Source organism: Phasianus colchicus, chromosome Z (assembly GCF_987193195.1).
Source record: "Phasianus colchicus chromosome Z, bPhaCol1.hap1.1, whole genome shotgun sequence".
NCBI lineage: Eukaryota > Metazoa > Chordata > Aves > Galliformes > Phasianidae > Phasianus > Phasianus colchicus.
The window spans coordinates 21,160,765-21,185,813 of NC_143476.1; the positions used below are offsets into that span (position 1 = coordinate 21,160,765).

The 25,049-nt window shown below is 37.2% G+C and overlaps 1 protein-coding gene across 7 annotated transcripts in view; it reads left to right on the top strand.

The window, feature by feature from the left end:
* The window catches only part of CHD1 (chromodomain helicase DNA binding protein 1), a 55,715-nt gene that overhangs the window by 1,856 nt on the left and 28,810 nt on the right, over positions 1–25,049 (top strand). For 3 of the 7 annotated variants that reach the window (XM_090132472.1, XM_090132476.1, XM_090132477.1), the window contains exons 1-16: positions 97–484; positions 2,169–2,369; positions 10,884–11,088; positions 11,987–12,091; positions 13,337–13,404; positions 15,523–15,672; positions 15,970–16,238; positions 17,678–17,903; positions 18,660–18,760; positions 19,003–19,181; positions 20,453–20,580; positions 21,114–21,330; positions 21,937–22,026; positions 22,825–23,015; positions 24,017–24,205; positions 24,528–24,690. In XM_090132472.1, the coding sequence (XP_089988598.1) occupies positions 2,317–2,369; positions 10,884–11,088; positions 11,987–12,091; positions 13,337–13,404; positions 15,523–15,672; positions 15,970–16,238; positions 17,678–17,903; positions 18,660–18,760; positions 19,003–19,181; positions 20,453–20,580; positions 21,114–21,330; positions 21,937–22,026; positions 22,825–23,015; positions 24,017–24,205; positions 24,528–24,690 (2,334 nt within the window). In that variant the 5' untranslated portion in view covers positions 97–484; positions 2,169–2,316. Of the gene's footprint in view, positions 1–96; positions 485–976; positions 1,401–2,168; positions 2,370–10,883; positions 11,089–11,986; positions 12,092–13,336; positions 13,405–15,522; positions 15,673–15,969; positions 16,239–17,677; positions 17,904–18,659; positions 18,761–19,002; positions 19,182–20,452; positions 20,581–21,113; positions 21,331–21,936; positions 22,027–22,824; positions 23,016–24,016; positions 24,206–24,527; positions 24,691–25,049 lie in introns of those variants that run through there. The other 4 variants (XM_090132475.1, XM_090132478.1, XM_090132474.1 and 1 more) reach the window with 3 other exon arrangements.

The window sequence follows — 25,049 nt, forward strand, 5'->3', positions numbered from 1 at the left end:
GCCCTGCGCCGTGAGGAGGCGGCTCGCCCGGCCCCGCCACCCTCCGCGCGGCCCGGCCGTGGCTCCTCCTCCCCGCCTTCCTCCTCCTCCTCCTCCTCCTCCTCCCGCTCGGTCCCAGGGCGCAGGGCTGACATCACGCCCGGGGTTTCCATCCGACCGCGGGAGGGGGAGGCTGAGCGGCGTGATGGCGGCGGTCGGCAGGACTTGAGCGGCGGCGGAGCGGAGCGGCGCAGCGCAGCGCCCACCCTGCTTCTCTCCGCGCCTCTCCCTGCCCGCTTCGGGGCCCATTGTTCGGAGCCGCCGAGGGCGGCGGGAGAGCGTTCCGCGCCGGGCTGCCGGGAGCCGGCGGCAGTGAGCGGCGGCCCAGGCCCCGCCGCGGCCGCGGGAGCAGCTCCCGACCGCGGGCTGCGGCACGAAGCGCCCCGCGCGGCGCACGCAGGCTCGGGCCGGGGAAGGCCTGGCCGGCCGAGCCGGACGCGCGCAGGTAGGAGGCGGCCCGCCGCGGTTTCTCTTTCCCACGCGCCGGACCGGAGTTGCGCGGCGCCCGGACGCGGATCGGGCGTGCGGGGGGCGAGGGGGGCTGGATGAGGGGCGCGGGGCCGCTTTCCGCGAAAGGAGGGACGGAGCGGCGCGGGCCGGGGCGGCCGGCCGACGTCGAGCCGCTCTCGCTGGCCCCTGCGGGGGGAGCCCGTGCCGAGCCGGCGGGGAGCGGAGCGCGGCCTTGGCTCTCCTCCGGCCGTGGGGGGCGCCGGGGGAAGCGAGCGCGGAGGACGGCGGCGGCGGCCTCGCGGACGCTGCCAGGGAGCCTCGGCCGGGAGCGGCGCCTGTGCAGGCCGCGCCGCCCGCCCGGCGCCGGCTCCGGGGGCGGGAGGCAGCTCCGGACGGGCCCCCGCGGCAGCGCCCGGGGGCGGACGGAGGGAGAGCGGCGGCGGGTCGCCTCGGAGCGGGCGGCGGGGCCGCTCGCCGCGCTTCCCGGGGTCCGGAGCTCGGGGGCCCGCGGGGCGTTCTTCCGCGCGCGAGGCGCGGTGCGGAACGCGGCCTTCTCGGGCAACGGCGCCGAGCCCCGGCCTCGCCTCGCCGTCTTTCGCGGGTTAAAGGGCTCCTTCTGCTCGTTTTCCCTCCGTCATCCCTTTGTTTGCTGGCCCGAGTAGCTGAGAGGGGTCTGAGCGTGGGGAATTTCCCATCCCGCGGCGGCACCGCTCCCTCCCTCTCCCCCACGGGCGGAGGGCAGGGCCGCTGCTCGCCGGGGAGAGCACCCCGGGGCAGGCAGCCCGCCGGCAGCTCCGAGGGCTCTCACGGCAGGAAACGTGCGGGAGCTGCTTTCTCTGAGTTTGTGCTTGTGCCTAGAGAGCAAAAGTTTAGGCTCGCGGTGCATCTGAGACTGCAGTGATCAAATTAAGGTGCTCCTGCATGTGAAATGGGGATCATTCTGTCTGCAGAACCTGGCTACTTTGATTAAGTTTGGACTTTTTCTCTTCTGATCTTTCTCTTTTCTTTTTTCTTTTTTTTTTTTTTTTAAACGAGGCGGTCTTCAGTCTTCATCTCCCTGCTTCTGCTCTCAGCTGTATGTAAACAGCATGTATGTGTATGGAATTGCTTCCACTGTGTTAGTTTCTGCAGATCTTGGCAGAGCCTGTAGTCTTTACCTATGTGTTCAGTTTTTCTTGAAAATGTACAGCTAATTTGTCCCAAAGTCAGAACTATGGCAAAAGTTACGCCGCGAGGTGTGGTGCACATGCACAGTAAGCCATTCTTCTCACTGTACAATACTTAAGTGAGGGTCATTTCCATAACGTTTCCTGTTCTGCATTTAGTGGTTTAGCAGAACTGTCATCTTTATAGCAGTGTCAATGAAAAGTTGCATAAATGGGACCTGACTGCAGTTGGCCAAAAAACTGCATAGGTCTTTTCTTCTTTGCATTTTGTATGTTTGATTCTTCTCTATTATTATGTTTTGTTTAAGTACAGCAGATAAAAAAAGACCTGTTGAGAAGAATGGGAACTGTGAATGGATAACACAGAATGCTGTTTTTCAGTTAAAAAGAGGACATGAAATGTGATAGGTGCCTGCTTTGAGTGTTAATATGACAGACCAAGTTGTTTCTGTTATATTTTTAGTTGGAAACATAATTTTCATTTTTTGTCAGTGTTTTCCTTTATCATTTTAGGTACTTGGGCAAAACTCTTGACCATCTGTAGAGAATAGCAAGTCAAACACGTTTCTTCGAAAACATACGAAGAAGTACCAGAAGGGGGATTCTTGACATACACCTTGTAACCTGAGTGGACTTTCTTTTTAACTTATTAATACTTACAATGAATGGGCACAGTGATGAAGAAAGTGTAAGAAACAGCAGTGGAGAGTCAAGGTAAGCACTCAATTTCAGTTATTCATGAATATGTACTCGTCTGTACTTTGTTAAAATTGATGTATACATTTTAACTTTGTTCCAGAGCCCTCTGATTAGTGAGCAAACTGTAGACAGGAGAACTGGGCGCGCTTTCATATAAGATGCTTCATCTGCTTGTTACATTCATTTTCCTTCAGCTAAGAATTGTAATGATCGTGCAGATCCTTTATACAATAAAGCTTAGATAATAATAAAACTGTGTCAGCATCCAACAGAACAGTGTTAGTCTTTTGAAGAAATAAAATGTTTGAAAAGTCAAGAGCTGAAACAGAACTGGAAAGTTAAAATAAAGCTAGTGCCTAGGATGTGCAAGGCACATCTCTAAAACGGGAGCAGTGAGCTGTTGATTTCAGTTTTTTACTTATATTACTTCATGAGGCTTCCTTTTTCACACAGCTGTTAAAGCAGTGTAATCATTGAAATCATTAACTTTCTGTTTGTTTTCCAAAATGGAGTTGCAGTTTACCAGCTTTTCTTTTTTTAATTATAAGGAAGAATGAAATGTAATGAATAAACTTCAACATAAGCACATCTTCCTCTGATACTGAATGCCAGTGCAGTGTTCACTTGGTTGTAAGACCCCAGTTCAAAACTTCCTTCCTCCACGCAGGATGACAGCAAACTTGTTGAGGTGGAATTGAAAGTTTTCTTTCTGGAACTGTGCAAAATTCAACAGGAGTCTCCTGCTCTGTACTAATTAGGAAAACTAATAAATCTGAAAATGTGAACAATGCTGGAGAATTAAGAAGTCAAAGCAATCTCGCAAATATAAATCAAGTTTAGACTTCTCTTTTAAGAGGTGGTTGTGATTATGCTGTTCATTTACCAGTTTGACTCTGTGCACCTCTTTCCGATTTGATGCCGTAAATTGGAGGTCAGAAAGAATGCTGAGTTCTGTGCACTTAATGGAAATATCCATTTGGGTAGGGGAGAGAGATCTAAATCGTTGCATCAGATGAAGAAATTGAAGAGGAATAATGGCTAGCCATTATGCTGATACGTTTATACTGGTGATGGATTCTAGCTAGCAGATGAATTTTGAGTTTTTTAGTAAATGTCAAAATATTCTTGGTTACTTTGAAAAACAAACACACACACGCACACACACATACCACACACACACACAAAAAAAACCCACCAAGTACAAAAACATCATTAGATGAGAAGAGAAAGATGAAACAAAATAGTGTGAGTAAGACTAGTTTTCTCTTCTTGAAGTCCTCAGTGTTTAACAGGGACTACTCTGGGTTTGTGTGCAAGTTTTTTATTACATGAACAAGTTACCTTACAGGAGATAAGGTAGGAAAGCTACTTTGTATCAAATTTTTCCCTAAAATGCATTAAATGTATTAAAGTTATTTTAAAACTGTAGCAAATAACTTTAGCAAAAGACTGAAACAACTAAACATCATGAAAACTTCCCAGCAACTTTATTAAAAGTAAGTATCAGGAAGATTTACCGTACTTGAAAATTGATGATTACTTGTGAAATGTTTGTTCTTTCTTTTAAAAATGCTGTTGAATGCAACTTAAAGCCTTAAAAAATGTAAAATACTAACAGCTGGTTTTTTTTTTTTAGGCTTGTAACAATTAACTCTGTAGCCTGTTTCTCAGAAAGGTATTAGAAAACCTATTTTGCATGTTGACTGTATATTACCAGATCCCTTTGTTTTTGTAAAGAAAAACTGAAAGCTTTCAGTTTTAAGTGATGGAACCCTTTTCTTTCTAACCTGCTTCCATTATCAAAATAGTAATTGCAAAAGGACTGCCAACAGTTACAGACTACCTTAAGTTGACTTGCTCTTTGTTTAGTCTTGTAGAGTTTTTCTGTTAATTATAGAAGTCTCCACAATTCTACATTTTTTTTTTTACTATAAGGGGAATTGCTTAAGTCACCTGAAGCTAACTGTAATTAGGGAAATGTTGCTGTTCAGCTTTTAAACCCACAAGTGTGAGTTGTGGAATGTTACTAAATAGAAGAATAATAGGTAATAGTACTGTGGATAGTGTATTATCCTTAACTGGGCTGGGGAGAGAAGCAAAACAGTTGAGAAAGCAATTGAGAATTGCTACTGAGAAGTGACTGAAAAGTAGATTAAACTTTCAGCTGTGGGTAGAAGAGATTAAGGTAAATACAGTGAAAATCCAAGCAGCAGCATTTGTTTAAAACAGATGTTTTAAATTATGTTTTTTCACAAGTACAGAGTGACCACTTTCTCTTTTTGATGCCTACTGTAAACTTGCGTGGCCATCATTCTGAAATGAGAGCTGTGATCACAGTGAAATACACTGAATTAGGGAAGCCACCAGTATTACTTAGGAAAGTTAAGGGGAGCAGTGGGTTAAGACTGGATTGACAAAACTACACAGGCCTTGCGGATATTGTTTTAAGGAAACATGTCTTGCAGTAGGTGTGGAAGGACTGTAGAATCATCAGCATTGGGATTACTGCTGAAAAGATCACTCACAGGCCTTGAACTTTGTACGTTGGTTAGCGCTGTGGTAGGGAATTGGAGCTTTCTTTTACTCCCTGTGACTAGCTGTGAAGAGCAAGCAGTTAAATCGGTGGAAGAAATGGCTTTTGTACTGTTCTTTTTTTCACTGTTGTATCCTTCTTTCTGATAGAAATGCAGAAAATTTTCCCTTGTTGCAGGTGCTGAGCATGAAACTGTGTTTTATTACAGATAGAAAAGTGCATCTCTTGGTTTTCATAGTTGAATACCTTTTTGGTACTGCCTGGACTTCCCTTGCTACTTTAGCAACCTGTGAAGCTATAAATCAGATCTAGTACCAAGCATGATGGAAGTTATAGACCAAGATAAACACTGTCATCTAATCTTGTTGCTTGCTGTTCTGATTTCTGTGTGACAATTACAGTAGAGTCTACTCTCCAACTTTTTACTCACTTGAAGTCGCTATGGGATATTTAATTAGCTCAAGGTAAAAATACAGCAGATTCTATTCACCCAGATAACAAGTGCATGTAGGCATAAAAACTTAATACCAGTGTTCTAAGATGTTGGCCCTTAAAGTCAGGCATTGTGCTTTTTGTGCAGTATTGCTCACACTGCAGTCTTGACTATGAGTAAATGCACACCAGTTAGCTAGTAGTAAGAAAGCTTAATCAGCAAGGAAAGGCAGTTATACCTGAACAGCAAGACAAGCTCCAGGTAGAACAGGGACTGCAGAAGTGAAACACTGATGGTAATAGAATAGTAATCTGATTTCCCATCTCTTTACTCTTCCTATGTTTCCTGAAGAACAAGGTATGGAGGACTTTTGAAGGCCTTCCTACTTTGTAGGTAAAAATGGATGTGCTCAGCACAGCTTATCTAGAAAGCAGCTGAATGGAATGTAGGGCACTTTTTCCTGTAAGCTGAAAGCAGCTGCTTAGGCCAAAGAATTTTACCGTTCTTTATATACTTGAAAGCTGATGTTAACCAAAGATAGCAACTTTTGCAGGTTTAATTCATTTCATGCACGATCCACAAATGATATCTAACTAAGACCAAGGACGTTATCAGCAGGTTTCAGTTTGACATAGAAATTTATAATTTCCCTGGAAGATTGAGAAGATAAGGCCATCTGCTATACATTCTTGCTTTCAAGAAATAGAGACTCCCCACGCATGCTTGCAGAATTATTCCCTCTTGCTGGCATCTTTTCATTATAAGTTTATTAGATAATAGTAAGAAAAGTTTGGGTGGATAGCAAGAGAGTGGAAAAAACTTCCACATCCCAGTCTCTGTCTAATTTCAGTTGGCAAATACTTGCTTCCACTCCACTATTCTTAGAGCTTCAAAACTTCAGATTTTTTTGCTTTTTTTTTTTTTTTTTTTTTTGTTCTTCAGAGAAGCTTTCAGAACTCAATTACTGTGGTACAGGTAAGTTCATGTACCAGATACTGATGGATAGAGTGTCAGAAGTATTTTTTGGATTAAGTTGTATTTAATATGTTTTTTGCTGGTGGTTTAGAAGGAGTTTCTGATAAAGACATCATTGTTTTGCTGCTGGAACCAGCTGCATGAAGAAAGATGGTCTGTGTGCCCAGAGAGCAGTAGGCCCTTGGGGTACCACTGGTATCTCCTGCCTGTAAGGTGTTTTTTTGTTCTTGTTGTTTTGTTTTATTTTAAAATAAATTTTAGGTAGCATTTCCTTAAAACAAATTAGCAAACAGAAAGCCACCTTTAGTGTGAATATTAAGTTTTAATCATGTGTCATTTTGTATGTGTTACCTCTGCTCGTCCTGAATGGGCTTCATAATCAATGTTTACGTTCCTTCAACCTCTGAATTATTTGAAATAAAAACAAAACAAAAAACCTGTCCGCTGTTGTCACATTTGTTTTTCAAAGACATTGCAGAAATTCACCTTTTGTTTTTTTTTTAGTGAAATTTTAATTTGCTTAAATTGATACTCTTGTTTCTTGGTATTCCTAAAGCAGAAGATTCTTCAAGTAATTTCACCTGATGAATACACTCTAAATCAACAGTGATAAATTGTCACTTGGGTCCATTATTAACATAGATCTGACATAGGAGTCTAAAAGTTTAGGCAGATCTTTCACAACTGGACTTGTATAGCTTTTCATCCTTTGGCTGCTCTTTCAAGTGCCCTGTATAAATTAGCAGACTTCATTCCTTACTGTTTGTTTCAGGTGGACCTTGTTATAAGGAGTAAGCGAGTAAAGCTAATCTGAAGATTTGAAGGAACTAATGACTCTGTAACAGAACAGTTGCCTTTAGTCTCTTTCCCTGTCAATGATGTGTCTATTCAGATGTCATCTTCCCAAAGCATTCTCAAGTTTCATTGGATAGGTACTTCCTGGGAATTTGAGAAATTAACGGGTAGAAGCAGACACAGAAGTTACATCTTCTGCTACTTTCAGTAAGCTGTGTTGTCTTTCTTACAAAGTAGTTTTAAAATAAGTGCTGTGTTAATAGATACATTTTTCTTAAATATGTTGGGAGTACTCAGAAACAGTGTGGGTTTATTTCTTTGTAGTTTGTAGGTTTTTTTGTTTTGTTTTAGAAGGTAAAATACTGCTGTGTCAGGCTTCCATATCAAATTAGATTTGACATATGTTACTATACAAATATGATTCGTTGACTCAAGGATTAGGGGTGAGAGAGGCTTCTTGCCTAAATATACTGAAAAGTAATCTTTCTAAACTTCACCCTAATTTGTCAATATGCATGAAACTGTATTTCTTTGCATAGAAATCCTATCCTGAGAGCGTGTTCATTTTTAGCAGATACTATTGCATTCCTGCTGCTGCAAGTTATTACTATCATTTAACTTTGCCATCTTTGCCTTGATTTGTTTGTGTGGTTGTTGTGGTTTAACCCAGCAGGTGGCTAAGCACCACACAGTTGTTCACACTCTCCTCCTCTTCCCAGTGGGACAGATGAGAGAGCCGGGGAGAAAAGATGTAGAACTCACGGGTTGAAACAAAACTACTTACTGAGATAATGAAAAGGAAAAGGATCAAGTCATGCATGAGCAATTGCTTATCACCCCGTGAACAATGTCCAGTTAGACCCCTGTGCAGTAGAAGAGAGAGATGAACTCCCACCCCCTTTAAAACTGCTTCTGCATGATGTCATACAGTATGGAGTATTCCTTTAGCCAGTTTAAGTCATCTATCCTAATTCTGTTTTCTCCCAGTTTCTTCAGGCCTTCACTGAGAATGGCCATAGCTCTACACAACACAGTTTAGCAGCAGCTAAATGTTATAAACATTGGTATGTTTATAACATTGTTTTTCTACTAGAACAAAAATCATAGCGTCATACCAGACAGTCTAGAAAATAGTTCCATCCCAGCTGTAACTAAGACAGTGCTAGAGAAGTAGTCTCTCTTCTGCAGTACTGAAGAGAGTATCATAATTGTGTTATTCATCACACTTACATCCGTATTTCCATAACTCTATGATACTCCAGTAGATGCTTTGTGCAGCCCTGTGTATTGCTATCTTTGTTTAGATTTTGGGGTTTTTTTGGTTGTTTGTTTTTAGTAGAACAAGATACAGAAATGTTTGATTTCCAATTTAAGAATACCTTTTATCACTTAATGCTGTTTCCATTTTAGTATTGCCCCTCTCCTACTTCCCCTCAAATACTTAATTTACTTGGAGCAGGGAGAGAAAAACGCTTATGAGGCATATTATCAAAAAAGAGGGATTTAAAAAAGCAGAAATTCAGTTTTGAGTAATGGAGTTAAGTGCCTAGAAGAGCGCACATACTCTTCAACAGTTAATGAATGTTGTCTTTTTTTATACGTTATATTAGCAGAACCTCTGTTCTGTAGCTTGACTTGTCTAGCCATATTATTTTTCATCTGCACACTGTGTTGTAACTTTGATGGCTTTTATAATTGCTATTAGAACTGGTGTCATGGAAACTTCGTCACTAGCGAAGAAGGCAGGAAAAAAAAAAGCTAGTTAGACTACAGGATAGAGTTGCTCAGAAGTCAGCAGTGCAAAACTAAGACAAAGGGAAGACAAAATATGTTGGGTAGGGTAGTGTAAATTGACAAACACAGTAAAACAGTTAACTTAAGCCTTGTGCACTGCCTCAGTCTATATAATGTAAGATATATGACTTTTCTTCCAGAATTGCTGAAAGAAGTCAGGCTTTGGCTCTGGATTTTCCTGCAGAGAGCTTTTATCTTGAATGTGTTCAAAAAGCCAGAAAAAGGCAGCAGTGTCCTAATTTATGCTAGGTACCTGAGATAGTGGAGATTTCTCTCTGTTTTCAAATTTCAGTCAGACTTTTTTCTAAGTCGGAGGAAAAGGGGTATGTGGGTATGTTGTGTCCAGAACCTCTCTCTCATGCTACTTCAACTGTCCGAAACTTAGTGAGTATGGTGTTCTCTTTCACCTTTTGCTGAACTGTTTCTAGTGGAAGCATGGTAATCAAAGGCAGTGACCCTAGGCTGTAAGGAAAAAGGGTAAGAGAGACCACACATTGCCTTTCCTTTGAGGTATGGGGAACTCTCATGAGCAGAGGTCCGGAATTGTTCCTGTGATGTTATTTATGTAACAGCATTAGTCAGCAGGTAGCAGGTAATTATGGCTGTAATCTTAGTCCTTGATTGATGAGATATTTTAGTTTTAGTGTTCTTTGTGTCTTATACCTAGAGATTTGATACCAGAACCGCAGTTTAGTTGATTAATTTATGTGGAGGTCAGCAGTGTTACTTTGCTCTAAAACTTGTTTTTGGAAAGCTTAGAAAAAATATGAACTATAGCTTGATTACATCAGATAATATTTCAAGCTCGTTAGGCAGAAAGAATTGCTAGTAGAATATGCCTCAAGAAATGCAAGGAAAATTGAAGAAGCCCACAAAGGTGGAAAAGAAAGTGACAAGGGTGCTATGACTGCCTTGCAGGAACTGCCTCCCTGAATTTATATTTTAACATTCTTACATTAAAACTGAACGTAGATTCTGTTTCTTCCGTGCAAATAAACTGCCTTGCTCTTATTCAGGTTTCTTTCTATCTTTTTTTTTTTTAATGGAACATCTAATTCAAAAGTCAAATTTTAGAGTGAAGAGAGTGAAATGCTTCTCACTTGTCAACCGGCTGGCAATGGTAACTTGCAGTGACGATTTACAGAAAGTAAACATGTTTTTATATTAGATTGTGTCTCCCTTTTTCACTCCAAGAAAGATTAAATCATTTCTGCTGATAAACTTTGGAGTGAGAGATTGTTGTCTTCAGATTCTCAAAAGCATGTAGACTTCTCTCAAGTCAATTGTGCTCGTTTTTTTACCCTGTTAGGACAGCTATAAGGGCAACCATTCCAGCGAATCAAGAAAATTACATCTGAGCTGCTAAGAATCTGAATGAAACTCCTGTATTCAGAATATCTTTTCCTATGAGCCTCAAGAAGTCAAGCAACTACATTTTTAAAACCTGTGGCATACAAACTTTCTAAATTCATTGCCGCTTTGTGCAGACAAAGTGCAGGAGGTATTAGACCATACAGCATTTTAGGCACTTGGAAAAGCAGCTGCAGTCATAACGCAATGTTGAGCGTGTTTGTACTGAAATTAAAAGCTACCAATAAAGTAACCCCTTGTTTTCAATTTGATATAGGTTTTTTACTGATTTACACTGATGTATATTTTTGTTGCAGTATGGTATGAGTAAGAAATACCTGCTTGTTCCAGTGCTTTTTCAGTCTCTTAGGTTGATAAGATATTTGTATTATCTTAATTTCTCCTGCTTGACTCTTCAAATTAGTTTGAATGTTCTTGTTTTATCTTCGCATTTTTTAGTCTACAGAAAACATATTTGATAAATGAAATCTCATTTCTTATTTTTTTTAACCTTTTTTTCACCTCAACTTTTATAATAAACTGCATACGTAACTGGGCTAATTTAACGGTACATTCATAGTGATGCCAAGATGACTTGGTTTTCAGTACTTGAGCCATTGTGTAATATCCCGCTAATTTCTAATTGCAGCAGATCAGATGATGATTCTGGGTCAGCTTCAGGTTCTGGATCTGGTTCAAGCTCTGGAAGCAGTAGCGATGGAAGTAGCAGCCAGTCAGGTAGCAGTGACTCTGAATCTGGTTCAGAGTCAGGCAGTCAATCCGAATCGGAGTCTGACACATCTCGAGAGAAGAAACAAGTTCAAGCTAAACCTCCAAAAGCTGATGGAACTGAGGTAAAACAAAATATACAAATGAGTCCTTGGTGGAGGGAAGAAATATCACTCTGCTGTTTGTTTCAGGAAGATTGTCATTATAAAACATAATATTTTAAAGTGTATAGATTTAAAACATTTGTTTAATTTTACCATGAATAAGTACTTGAAGTAATGCTCTTAAATTTTCACTTTTGTAAATATTTTGAGTTAGATGCTTGCTTAAGTGTTTTTATGCACGAACTTGTACTTATGGAAGACAAAATCAGATAAATTTCTGAATTTCTTTTTTTTTTTTTATAATGTTTCTGTAATACTTAATTTCATTGTATCAGTAAAAGATCCTATAAAAATTTCCAGATTATAGACAACGGGCTTTTTGCATAACCAAGTTTGCTAGGTTTGGGAAGAAGTGGTATTTATAAATTTCCTAAAATTCAGTGGGCCAAAATTACCTGCACTCTTCTCCATTACATGGACTTACTTGGGTGATAAACTGTACATGTATGAAAGTCAGTAATATATTATTTGTTGTAAAGTTTGAAGACTATTATGGATTGTATTTTATGTTTTTGTTCATGTACTTCACTATTCCTGTATGAAGCAAAAACATTATCAGGTATGTGGCCTGAAGTGGTTTATCTAGATCAGTTTAAAAATCTAGTTTATAGTGACAGAGCCTACAAAACTATTATGAAACTTCCTAGAAAAGCTATCCTAACAGTTCTTACGTAATAGTCTGTTTTGAGGAAATCTTACTGTTTTAAAACACTACCTAATATTATTAGCGCGTAGTAATTTGAAATGATTTTTTTATTATTGACAGAATTGAATTGAATTTGGACTTAATAGTGATGCTGTTTGTTTAAGACATGTTTCAGAATGTTTAACTGACACTTAGATCTTAATTCCAATTCAGTTTTGGAAGTCCAGTCCAAGTATACTTGCTGTACAGAGATCAGCAGTGCTCAAGAAACAACAGCAACAACAAAAGGCAGCATCATCAGACAGTGGTTCGGAAGAGGTGAATAGTACACATTCAGTTTTCTACAGTGTAAATTTGCCTGTCTTGTACCATATGCTATAATAAATTTTTTTAGAGCCAAGCTGTATTCTCTAAGTGTCTGTTATAGCTTGTCTATAAAAGTAATGTTCAAAACATGACATTTTTTATTAGGAATGGGAAAAGTATCTTGATTTCTTGGTGAGGTGTGCTAAAATTTTAGCAGTCTAGGTTACGGGTGTATTCAGGTAGATATTCTGTGATGTATGGGCAAAATTTCCAAGCCACATGGTACTTACATTGTATTTTTGGTCTCTTGAGTTTCTTAAAAGACAGTTAAAAATGTTGAAGATTGGTCAGCTGCTCTTCCTGTGTTGATGTAGGTACTGTAGTGTTCAAAAGCACTGTAGGATACATTTTTCAAGTCTTTTTTTTTTTTTCTTATCGTTACTACAAAAGAATTCTTGTATCTTCAGAACCATGCCTGAATTCTAGCTATTTAAAAACCTAGATCATTGGTTAGTTAAACTTTGTGTAGTAGGAATATCTTCTAAAGACATTAATGGCTGTGAAATGGTACCTATAAAGCAAGGTTTCCTTGTTTATTGCAAAAATTATTCGCTGTAGTCACACTTAATGGCTGGATTTATTTTTGACTGGTACAGAAACTCGTAATTAAAACTTAACCTAATCGCACATCGGTAAAGCATTAATTTACAGCTTTTGTTGAGTATTTCTTTCTAAAGCTGTTTTTCAGTATATAGATGATCTGAACTTAATCCCTACTAGATGGCTTTTTGGAAAACCTAGTTTTAAAAGGGTTCTTTTTCATTTTTCTGGGAGCAGAAAGAAGATCAAGCGTACTTTTTTCAAAGTTGGTATTTAAACATTAAAGAATATGAAAAGTGGGAGAGCTTTCCCTGGACAGGAGATTTTATTAGGATTTCAATAGAACCATCATTCTGATTAACTCTAAACATCTTAAGCCATTCTGTGTAAGCACAACAGTTACTTTTTGAGATAGGTTTTGTTGTTGTTGTTTGGTTTGGTTTTTTTGTGGTGTTCTCTGGAGTTGTGCTGCCACAATGTATTCATAGATGGATAAATGAAAAACAGCAGTCCTTATTTTATATTAATGACTACATGGTGGGGGATTAGGAGAGTGTAACATGAGTAATATGATGACAGTTTGAATATTGGAGCTGAAAACTAGAAATCTTCCATTATTTTCTGATAATGAATTGTGTATTTTTGCTTCATCTGCAGGACTCATCCAGTAGTGAAGATTCTGCAGATGATTCATCCACTGAAACCAAGAAGAAAAAGCATAAAGAGTAAGATATTTTTATAAGTAATATCATGCCATTGTTTCTTATGGCAGCATATAACTCATGCCTTGTTTCTCTACACTGAAATGCTTAAGTCCTCCTTTTATTCATGTTATTCTTACCCATTTTGATTGACATTTTTTATTATTTTTAAGTAAACTAAGGGTATTTCATATTCATTTCTGAGCAAAAGCAACTGCAGTATTGTTTAAAAACATTTGTTAGTGCTTTTATTTCTAAAATATTTCTGTTCTAGTGTGGTTTTGAGCTAAAGAGCCTCCCTAAAATTTATTGTTGAAATTGGAAATCAGTTAAGTCAATTTTCTAATGAAATTTAAGTTGGAATCTCCTAGTTAGTGCCAATTTTTTCTTTTCCTTTTTTTTTTTTTTTTTTTTTTGGCCCCTAAGGTGTATAAAATTAATTATAGTTCTGGCAGTAATTAGCTGTACTGATTAGAAAAGTAAGTTCCATTGAGGTCAAGCTGCTTTTAAGTGGTAGATCAAAAAGTTTTGAGCATTTATTTTTATGCCATGTCATTGTGGCAGTGAGAAATGAATAGGCATAGTGACCTGTGTGCTTCACGAATCCTTCATTGAATTGTTCTGTTATTTCTCTTGTTCTCTTGTTGTTAACGAGTCATTGCAGTTCTCCACTTTGCTGGTATCATCTTAAAGAGATGGTAGTTGAAAAAAGATGGCAAGAAAAGCCTAGCTTTGCAAACTTTTCTAATGATGAGTTATTATTCACAGTCTTCTCTTACTTAAAAATTTGATTGCACCTAGTACCATCCTCTGTTACAAGAAAAACATGTCTAGGACACAGTAATCATATGGTCTGTTCTTGGATTTTGTTCTATAATTCCTCTGAACAAATATGTTTGATTGCTATTTGATGAAAAGATCAAAGATTTCTTCATATGTAACTTGGTATATGAGCAAGTCTTAGAGGATGGTTCTTTGTATTTGTTGTCCACATAATTCCACATAAATACAGGTAGGTCATGGATTTAATTTGGTTGATTGATTTTAAATTTACTACCTGCAGAAGTGTTTTAATGAGACATGATTTTTTTTACTATTGGGTACGTAGCACCTACACTTTATGCACATACGTGTATTGGGTTACTAGAATTATGGGAATGTAATTTCTTCCAGGATTCAGTGTATTTGAGTAGGAAAGAGAAAGTCAAAGCACCAATTCTTAGCTTCCTTACTGGAAATTTAACAGATTTTTTGGTACTATACCAACTTTGATGAACATTAGTACTTCACTAACACTTTGGTTCAGGAAATCTAAATCTTGTTTTGGATGTTAATTCTAAGATTTAGTAATCTTTCAACAGTGTATATTAGATTTTTTTTTTCTTTTTCACAGAGCTATCAAGATTATATTTGCCTTTATACAGTAAGAGTTTGGGGCAAGATTAGTATTCATCAGCTGGTTCATCTTTTCTGTTACAAAGCTAAGCAAACTTTGCGCACAGCTAAGCAAGAGCAACGAGACTGTGCTTTGTTTACTTATTTGTACTATGTATGCTGCCTGGTTGTGATGCTCTTATTTGTGGAGTGGGAAGCAGGATCTTTTCGGAGGCAGTGCTTCTCACAGCTGCTGCAGTTCAAGTTTTTCAGGGTGTTTCTCTAATCTGCTTTGCATTGTTTTTTAGTCCAGTGGCAAAGTTGCTGATTCTTTACATGAGCCACAGAGGACATAGGTGTTAGAAAATCTAGGACCCTGCAGAGATTTTGTGGTTTTAGTGATATGAGTTCAGATAAACTTTCTAGCTAGACTTGTTAAATACTTCAGTTTCTTAACATGAGTCATAACTCATTTCTTCAAAACAAAATTTATATAGAAATGCAGATTTTTGTTCTGTTTCAGATGTAACCCCTACCTCTTTAAAATAGGAAACTTATTTTAACTCCCTTTGAAGTCATTGAGCATTTTTATTTATTGTTAGTGGCAACAATTTTTACTCGGTGATGACAACCATCAAATATAGTAACTGTTAAAAACATTCTTATTCATGTAAAGAATGCTTAAATTACAGTAGATACCCTTGGAGGAATACCTGATTTGAAAAAGAAATAATGTGAGGGTTTTTTTTTTGTATTTCAATTGTGCAGTGAAGACTGGCAAATGTCAGGGTCAGGGTCCGTATCAGGAACTGGTTCTGATTCTGAATCAGAGGAAGATGGGGATAAAAGCAGCTGTGAAGAAAGTGAATCTGACTATGAGCCAAAAAACAAAGTCAAAAGCCGTAAACCTCCAAGCAGGTAAGATATACCTTGTGTTTCAATATCCTGGTACTATTTCTAAAAAGCAGTTTAGTATTGTACTGCTACTATATAACAATTGAAAAGATAAATAATAACTTTAAAATTAAGTAATTTTTTGAAGCTACGGAAGATGGTAGTGATACTACTACTTTGTACTGAATGCCTTTTTTTCTCTGCTGTAATTGAAAGTGATGTAACAAGGCAATCGAGATACACGTGTTTAGAAAACAACGCATAAGAGTTGTGTTGTTCATCTTGATATGTCATTGTTGTGTGCATCTTATTGTCTTCAAGGATTAAACCAAAAAGTGGGAAAAAGAACACAGGACAGAAGAAGAGGCAACTTGATTCATCAGAGGAGGAGGAGGATGATGATGAAGATTATGATAAGAGAGGATCTCGTCGCCAGGCAACAGTGAATGTTAGTTACAAAGAAGCTGAAGAAACCAAGACAGATTCTGATGATTTGCTGGAAGTTTGTGGGGAAGATGTCCCACAGACTGAGGAAGATGAATTTGAAACTATAGAGAAGTTTATGGACAGTCGAATTGGTCGAAAAGGAGGTAATGTTTAACAATGTTCCTAAGATAAGGAACACATTAAAGTACAACTTCAGCCTTCCTAGTTGCAGATCTGTAGTGTCTGTAAACGGTAATAATTCTAAAATATCAGAGTTGTTTTGTTCACATATTTATAAGGATGTTCCTTTCTAGGTCCCTTTCTAAGCATTTCAAAGTAAAATATTGGAGAATTTGTATATCTGCATAGAAAGCAAAAAAATAGTGATTCATAATGCTTAAATGCATACCATATTATTAAATAACTATTTATACAGTTCAGTGGTACTTGATTGGTATAAATTGTATGCAGTGAAGAATAGAAAACAGTGCAGATAGACTGAACAGCTGAACAGTAACCTGAGCTCTAAAAGATTGTGCTGATAATGCTGAACTACTGAGACTGTGATTTCAGTCATTGCTGTACAAATTATCTCAATATAATGCAATGTGTGGGATGGCAACAAAATGCATATAAAATGTCAATGATTCTCTATTATGTGAATTTCTGGAACTATCATTTTGAAGGGTGGTAGGCATTCATTCATATTTCCAGCAAGTGCTATGATGCATTGTCCAGCAGTTCTGCTTTATAAGTTTGAGGCTGCAAATTATGAGTTCTAACTATGTATATGCGTATACATATATACATAAATATTTTGTATATGCGTACACAGGTCCTATCTCCAAGCTTGCATTCTTTCCTTTCACCTTTTTTTTCAGATGCTGTCTTAAATTCTATCATGTCTTGCCCCACGGCAGGAGTGCATAGTGTCCCTGCTGTGCTCAAAGTCTTCTGGACTAAGCTGCTTATGGTCTGCCCAGATGCTGTTGCTGCTTGTGCTTTATTTTACTGTTGCCACTCTCCTTTGTTTTATCTGGCCTCTGCAGCTCACTTGGGCTCATGTCCTTGCTTGACTGTCCTCACAGAAATGAGCCTTCTCCCTACTGCTAGGATGCTTTAGCTGCGATAGAGACTGTACTTAATGTTTTTCCCAGGTAAAATTCCAAAATCAGAAAATGTAGTAGAACATGTTGAGGAAGAAATAGATTCATAGCATTTCTAAGTTACTAATGTTCCAAACATAATACCAAATGTCTTTTATGTGCTCAGAGATAAGAATAATGTGACAGAGAAGACATCAAGCAGTGTTAGTAGTGCATTCCTTTTCAATCAGAAGCAGGAATCCAAAGAAAATTCTCGTGAGAAAAGATTAGATATTACAGGTTAGATACAGAAGTTTTAATTGCTTTATTGATCCTCTTTTGACTGTTTTGAATGGGTTAACACCCATTGTTCAAATGTTACCTGAGAGCTGTGTATATTAGTGATTTTTTGTTCTCGTATGAAGATACCCCTAGATGCTGTCTACAGGTTATTTCTTACTGGTTAATTTATAACAGTACCCACTTAATTAATAATTACATTACGGTTTCTTCCTCAGCCACTGGTGCCTCAACCACCATCTATGCCGTTGAGGCAGATGGTGACCCAAATGCTGGGTTTGAAAAGTCAAAGGAGCCGGGAGACATACAGTATCTTATTAAATGGAAAGGCTGGTCACACATCCATAACACTTGGGAAACTGAAGAAACACTGAAGCAACAAAATGTTAAAGGAATGAAGAAACTGGACAACTACAAGAAAAAGGATCAGGAGACAAAACGATGGTGAATATTTCTCGGAGAACTTTTTTTACTTGTTTTGTAACAATGTTGATATTTCATAACAATTGTTTTGTAACAAATGTGTTTCTGAGACCTGTTAACCTCTTCATGAGTAGGAGGCTTCAATTGTTATACAACAGGAAAACTAAAACTTTGAAAGCTGAAGCCTCCTTGATAAGAGCTAATCTGAACCTGATTTTAGCATTTGTTATAAATAAAATCAGAGTTCTGTAGGAATCTTGGTGCAGAGATTAATGTTTTATTGATGCCTTAACCATTTCTTATTATATTTATATGAATTTAGTTTTATCATTTATTATTTTATTATTATTTATTGACTTGAGAACCTAGAACTGAAATGTGGTCTTCCTGGTCTTTGGTTTTATTAGTATGTTTGATATATTAGTGAATGCTGGTGACATTTTCAGCATTTTTGAGTGAGATGAATTCTTATGAAATAGACCACTGTCCATAATGTTCCACGAAAATACCCTGTAAAGTATATTACTTTTTATCTTCATTATTAATACTAGATGTATCTGATAGTAATTCTGTATTTTTATAATAATTTTTAGTATTTAATAATGACACAGCAAGCCCAGATGCAACGTTTTTGGAATAGGAATGTCTGAATTGTATCCCCTTTAAAATAAGCTTTCTAAGTGGTGCTTTTGTAATATTTCCGCTCAGAGTTGCTTGATTTTCCTAGTTTTAGAACTACTCATTGTAATAAATGTTGTAAATAAATTCCCATTTCAGGCTGAAAAATGCTTCTCCAGAAGATGTGGAGTATTATAACTGCCAGCAGGAGCTTACAGATGATCTGCATAAACAATATCAAATAGTGGAAAGAATAATTGGTATGTTACAAATCTAAAACAGTGTTGAGAATCTTGTTAGTGCATTGCTTATATTTGTAGTTAAAAATCTAGTATATCACCAACTTCTTTTCTAATCTAAAACAAAATTTCAGCAAAAGAAGGGAAGTTGTCATACTCTCTGTTATGTGGTGCTTATATATGCTGTCTTATCATCCAAATTCAGTGTTGTCTTAAAATACAGAAGTAAATATTCAGTTGATATCTCTAATGCTTTTCTGCAGCTCATTCGAATCAAAAGTCAGCAGCTGGCTATCCAGACTACTATTGCAAATGGCAGGGTCTACCTTATTCAGAATGTAGCTGGGAAGATGGTGCTCTCATTGCCAAAAAGTTTCAGGCACGCATTGATGAGTATTTTAGCAGAAATCAATCCAAGACTACTCCCTTTAAAGACTGCAAGGTGAGTATATAATTGCACTGGATTTATAATAATTTGTACCGTCTCTGCTTGGGTTGTATCGTTAGACCAGAATAGAAGAAAATAGAAGAGAATGGAAGAGAGTAGCTCAATTGGATGGGACCTTCAGAGGTCATGTAGTCCAACTGCCTGACCTCTTTCAAGCTAACCAAAACTTAATGTGTATTATTAAGAGCATTATCCAAATGTCACTGACATGCAGGGGGCATCAACCACCCTTATAGGAAGTCTGTTGCTTTGTTTGACCACCCTCATGGTAAAAAAGTTTTTTTCTAATGTTGAAAAGGGGCATATGTGTTGGTTGTTGCTGAACAGTATTTTCATGATTTCAGAGCAGTCTCTGTTTCTCATTGTGCTTACTTCTCCCTTCCCTCTCCTTGAAGTAGGCTAGAGGTTGACAAAATTTGAAAGAGAATATGGTCAGGATAGATCAGTGCTCAAACTGACAAAGCATCAAAGAAATTCTCCATGCCTTGTAATATCATGCTCAGCATTAAATCTGAGGGAGAAAAGTAGGGGGTTACACTGTGGCCACTGCTTGGAAACTTACAGATCTGCTGATTGGAGGCTGTCTGTGATTGCTTTCTGTCAAAGGATTCTTTTTTAGTTCTTGTTGTTTTATATTTTCTTTCTTCTTTCCCTCACCACAGTAAAATATATTTATCTTCATCTGCAGGTTTGGCTCACTTGTGGTGCTTCAGTTTTCTCTGCTATCTTGGTAGGGTGGCTTGCAAGCTGCTGGATGGCAGTTTAGCTGTCAGACACACTCAAGCTGAACCACCACATTAGCTGTGAAAGTAAAAAAAAAAATGTGAAAGTAAAAAAAAATGTGAAATTCTCATGCATTGAGAAATATGTATTACAAAACAGTTTTGAAGCTTGTTCAGAATTGTAATAATTGTAGCTGTATACTGATATATAGGCCAGGTATCATTGGATAGCTTTTTTTTCAGGATAGCTTTTTGTAGATACTAATCCCCTACTTTTTTACTGGCATTCAGTTACAGGCTTTCTTAGTATTTTGGTTAGTCTGAAAAGAATGTGAACTTTGGAATGACATTAACTTTTTCACAATGTGAAATCTAAATCAGCAAACTTGCAAATTGATCATTGTTTTTTTACATGGCAGTTTTCAGTAATGGATTCATACCAGATGTGGTGATCCAAGAGATGCTTACTGCTACATTTTCTATAGGAAGCCTTTTTGGTGACTTCAATCAATGTTAAGACTGATGCTCAGTTTGCTTTGGCAGGTTCTAAAACAGAGGCCAAGATTTGTTGCATTAAAGAAGCAACCATCTTACATTGGAGGACATGAAAGTTTGGAGTTAAGAGATTATCAGTTAAACGGATTGAATTGGCTCGCTCATTCATGGTGCAAGTAAGTATAGACTGCTGGTAAATTTTAATCATTTGTAAAACTTTAAAATTGTTTTTTCTACATCTTCTTCATCTCCCTGCAGCTGAAAGTAGAACCTGAGATGACTGTTTTTGCTTTAAGTAAGTCTAAGGCTTGTCATTACATGTTTGGTCAAAGAACAGTTAAGCTCTGTTGCTGTTTTGCTTTTACTTTCTGTGTGGGAGTCGTTCATATTTCTAAAAAGCAATCAAGCAAAAGTACCTAAAGCTACAAAGCCAAAAGAACCAAACAAAATCTTCAGAAATGATGATTTTCTGAAATTATCACCTTACTTCTAAAATAGACTTCTTAGAGTACTTGGAAGCTTTTTGTTAACATTGGTAACTTGGCTTGAGGAAATAGTATATAAATAAACTTCAGGATGTAGAATTGTGAAATCTTTTTTTGAGTAATAGTGCTCAAAAGATAGTAATTTATTTCTTTGTTCATTCCCTTCTCTCCATCCCTATTCACCTCCCTCTCTGTTTTTTTTCTTGTTTTTGTTTGTTTTTCAGAGGGAATAGTTGTATTCTTGCAGATGAAATGGGTCTGGGTAAAACAATACAAACAATTTCTTTTCTGAACTACCTGTTTCATGAACATCAACTGTATGGGCCTTTTCTACTGGTCGTGCCACTTTCTACCTTGACATCTTGGCAAAGAGAGATTCAAACTTGGGCTCCTCAGATGAATGCTGTAGTTTACTTAGGAGATATAACTAGTAGAAATATGGTAAGTATCCCCCCTTCATCATTAGAAAGTCTAACTGGCAAATCTGATTCATTTTATATTCCTGTCCTCTGCTAATTTGCAGTATTTTGTTTAAGAGTGAGCAATACTTTCTAAAATAATGGGTTTAAGATGCGCATCTTAAGGCTCAAATTACATACAATACTATATATCTAAGCAGTGTAAATTCACATGAAAGATTTCCTACATGCTTAATAATAAACAATTAAAAATATAGTCTTACATTTGAAAACAAATTGTCTTCTACCATGTGATTATTTTGCTGAATAAAATAAATATTTACGCAAGCCAGCCATAATCATAATATATTTTCTCAGGTTCTTGGTTTGTTTTTATAATCTGTCTTCTGAATATTTATAATCTTATTTATTAAAGTAAAAAATGCTTTGTAGAAATTTGTTTCTATTTATTCAAGAGATTAACAATTATTTTGAATGGCTTAGCCTGGAAGTTCAGTCTTTCATATGTTTTGTGTTATGCTTCTATTTTGTGATGAAATTGTATGCATTTCTATTGCTGTAGTGCTTAAATTCATTTCAATCAACCAAACCTTTTTCCTCTAGCTTACTGTTCATTTTGTTCTTGTAGATAAGGACTCATGAATGGATGCATCCACAGAGTAAACGATTAAAGTTTAACATACTTCTGACGACATATGAAATTTTACTGAAAGATAAGGTAATCACATGTACTACTTTAGGGAGCCAGAATTGTTTGTCTGGTGTAGAACTTCTGCTAGACTTGCATACGTTTCAGTTCTTAGTCATTAAATGGAAGTCAGGCATGATGGATTTTGCATTTTTGAAATGTAACAGTGTACCCTTTTTAAGCACTAAGAGTATTTCTGTAAGTGTGGTGAGGTTTTCTGCCTTCTTCCATTTCATCAAGTGCATTTCATTTGCTTGAACTTCTCTTTACTATAATGATGTCCTCACATCTTGAGGAACTCTAGTTTCCTTGCATCTTCAAAGAATTGAAAAGGAATCAAGCCCCTAGCCACAGACATCTGTGATACAGTACTCTGAAATCTTGTATGATTTTACTTCATTCATGTGCACTGTCTCCATGATGGTAGTACACAGTTATCAGAAGTTTTTCTAAAAGTATATGAAAATTTTTGGGAATGGTCAATGTAAAGAACATTTTGGCTTCATTTGTTTGTATGTGCTGGGAAGATCAGGTCAATGGAGACTTGTTTGTTCCTGTCAAGAAAATTAATGTGGATCAGAGTTCGGGTTTTTTTCTTTCTTCTCCCTTTAAACTTATCTTCTACTTCCTTGGGATGTTTGCACAGCCTTTCTGATAGTCTGGTAAATATAGTAATGTGCATAAATATTACTAAATGCATGTAGCTGTCTTTATTTTATTAATATAAGAAAAAAAGTTGTGGTCTTTTTATCTTGGTTATGAAATGTGAGAAATTATATAATATGCCTACCCATATAAATGTTAATTCCCCTCTTCCATTTCTTTCAGTCATTCCTTGGTGGTCTCAATTGGGCATTCATAGGAGTTGATGAAGCTCATCGTTTGAAAAATGATGACTCTCTTCTGTACAAGACTTTAATAGACTTTAAGTCAAACCATCGACTTCTTATTACTGGAACCCCTCTGCAAAACTCCCTCAAGGAGCTGTGGTCTTTGTTGCATTTCATCATGCCAGAAAAGTAAGGAAGATTTCCATATGATTCACATGTATTCTCTCTTCTGTGAAGTTTTGTATTGTGTAGTAATGTAGTGATTTGAGAATCAGTAGAGGTAAACATACTGTTGGAGAATTTAACTATTCAGTGTAAGGTAGATGCATTTAATTTTCATGGTCCTGTTGCTATCTCCTGATATCACTGTTTCTGTTTGCCGTTATAGCAATTTATAAGAATGACAGATTAATGTATATTGGTCAGAACCCAGAGAATGCCTTACTATTAAAACTTGTGCAGCTTTCCAGTGGGGAAATAGAGTAAGATTGAGGTTATCTTATTTTCCTTGATAATACTACCACTAATAGCAAGTTTATACCAGGATGCCTGATATCCTCTGTTTGGGTCGGTTTTTGCTCTAAATAAGTGGGCTTAGCTTATTCTTTACTGATCTCTGTTTGTGCATAAGATAAATGAGAGCTCATGTTAGACCTCACATTCCTACAGGCATCTTGTAAATACCACACAACATTTCATTTCCTTTGAGTTATGGATTGCATTGACTACTTCAAAGTCTTAGTGATCTAGTACTCAATCTTCATCAATCTAAAGTTAGTTCTTCTGGTCTGTTAAGCACAGGGTAATTATGTTTCACTTGTCTATTCAAGGTGATAAAAAAAAAAAAGTTGTGTCTTATTGTCTGGCACACCAGCTATATTTTCATGCTCTTCTTGATATATGTAGTAATGGAATCTCTGCAGCTCTCCAACTGGGGAACTATAAGTCAGCAAATTAATCTTAAATTTCAGTTCACGTAACATTTCATTCTTCTATTTAAGTACAAATTATTTGGAATTTCCTATGAGGTCAAAATTCAGATTTTTAAAAAAATTATTATCTTTAATTAAAAGGAGAAGTGAGGAAGAAATCTCATGTATATGTGCACTTTGGTATATTTTTACTCTTCATGTAAATTATAGAATTCACAGTATGTCACTGTGTTACACTTATTTTCTTTTACATTTAAGATTTTCCTCCTGGGAAGATTTTGAAGAGGAGCATGGCAAAGGAAGAGAGTATGGTTATGCAAGTCTTCACAAAGAGCTTGAACCATTTTTACTGAGAAGAGTTAAAAAAGATGTAGAAAAGTCTTTACCTGCTAAGGTTGAGCAAATTCTGAGGATGGAAATGAGTGCATTGCAGAAGCAATATTACAAGTAACACCACTTTTTAAATCTTTCTGTTCTACTGAGATGAATATATGCAAATTATGAACTCTAATAATTTTCATGAAGCAGTTTGAGTTAGGGGCAAAAAAAATAAAAAGGACATTTGAGGATTTCAGAACTGTGAAATTCTGTGAAGCAAACTCTTTGAGATTTATGTTGATGTAATCTCTGTCCATTTAGCTTCTACTTTTTGGTATATTTGTTCATCTTATTTGGAGCTTTTTTAAATTTATTTGTTTATATTTTGAGACCTTATCTTGCCCTCATGGTTCCACATGTAGTTACCTACACTGTATGTCTTAAATCATAGGTGGATTTTAACACGGAATTATAAAGCCCTCAGTAAAGGTTCAAAAGGCAGTACCTCAGGCTTTCTGAATATTATGATGGAACTTAAGAAGTGTTGTAACCATTGCTACCTCATTAAACCACCAGATGATAATGAATTCTATAATAAACAGGAGGCCTTACAGGTAATACTACTTCTTTTTGTGTGAAAAATGTTTTAGATCTGTAATATGCACACAGTAATTTTACAGCTTATTTGGCAATTTATTACTTTTATTAAAGTACGTTAGGAAAGAACAAGATCTCTAAAATGTGCATCCTGGATTTTTTTTACAAATGAAGTGATTTTTATTTATTTGTTAGAACAATCTACTAGACAAAATACTAGACAAATAACTATTAAATAAAATTTAATTTTAATTTTAGATAATTTTTTTTAGATTAAAAATTAGATCTTTAAATACAGTGAAAGTGATAAAGAAACAGTTTGAAACAGGCAGTATATTTTTAAACAAACTGACCTTTTCAAACTCAAGTAAAATAA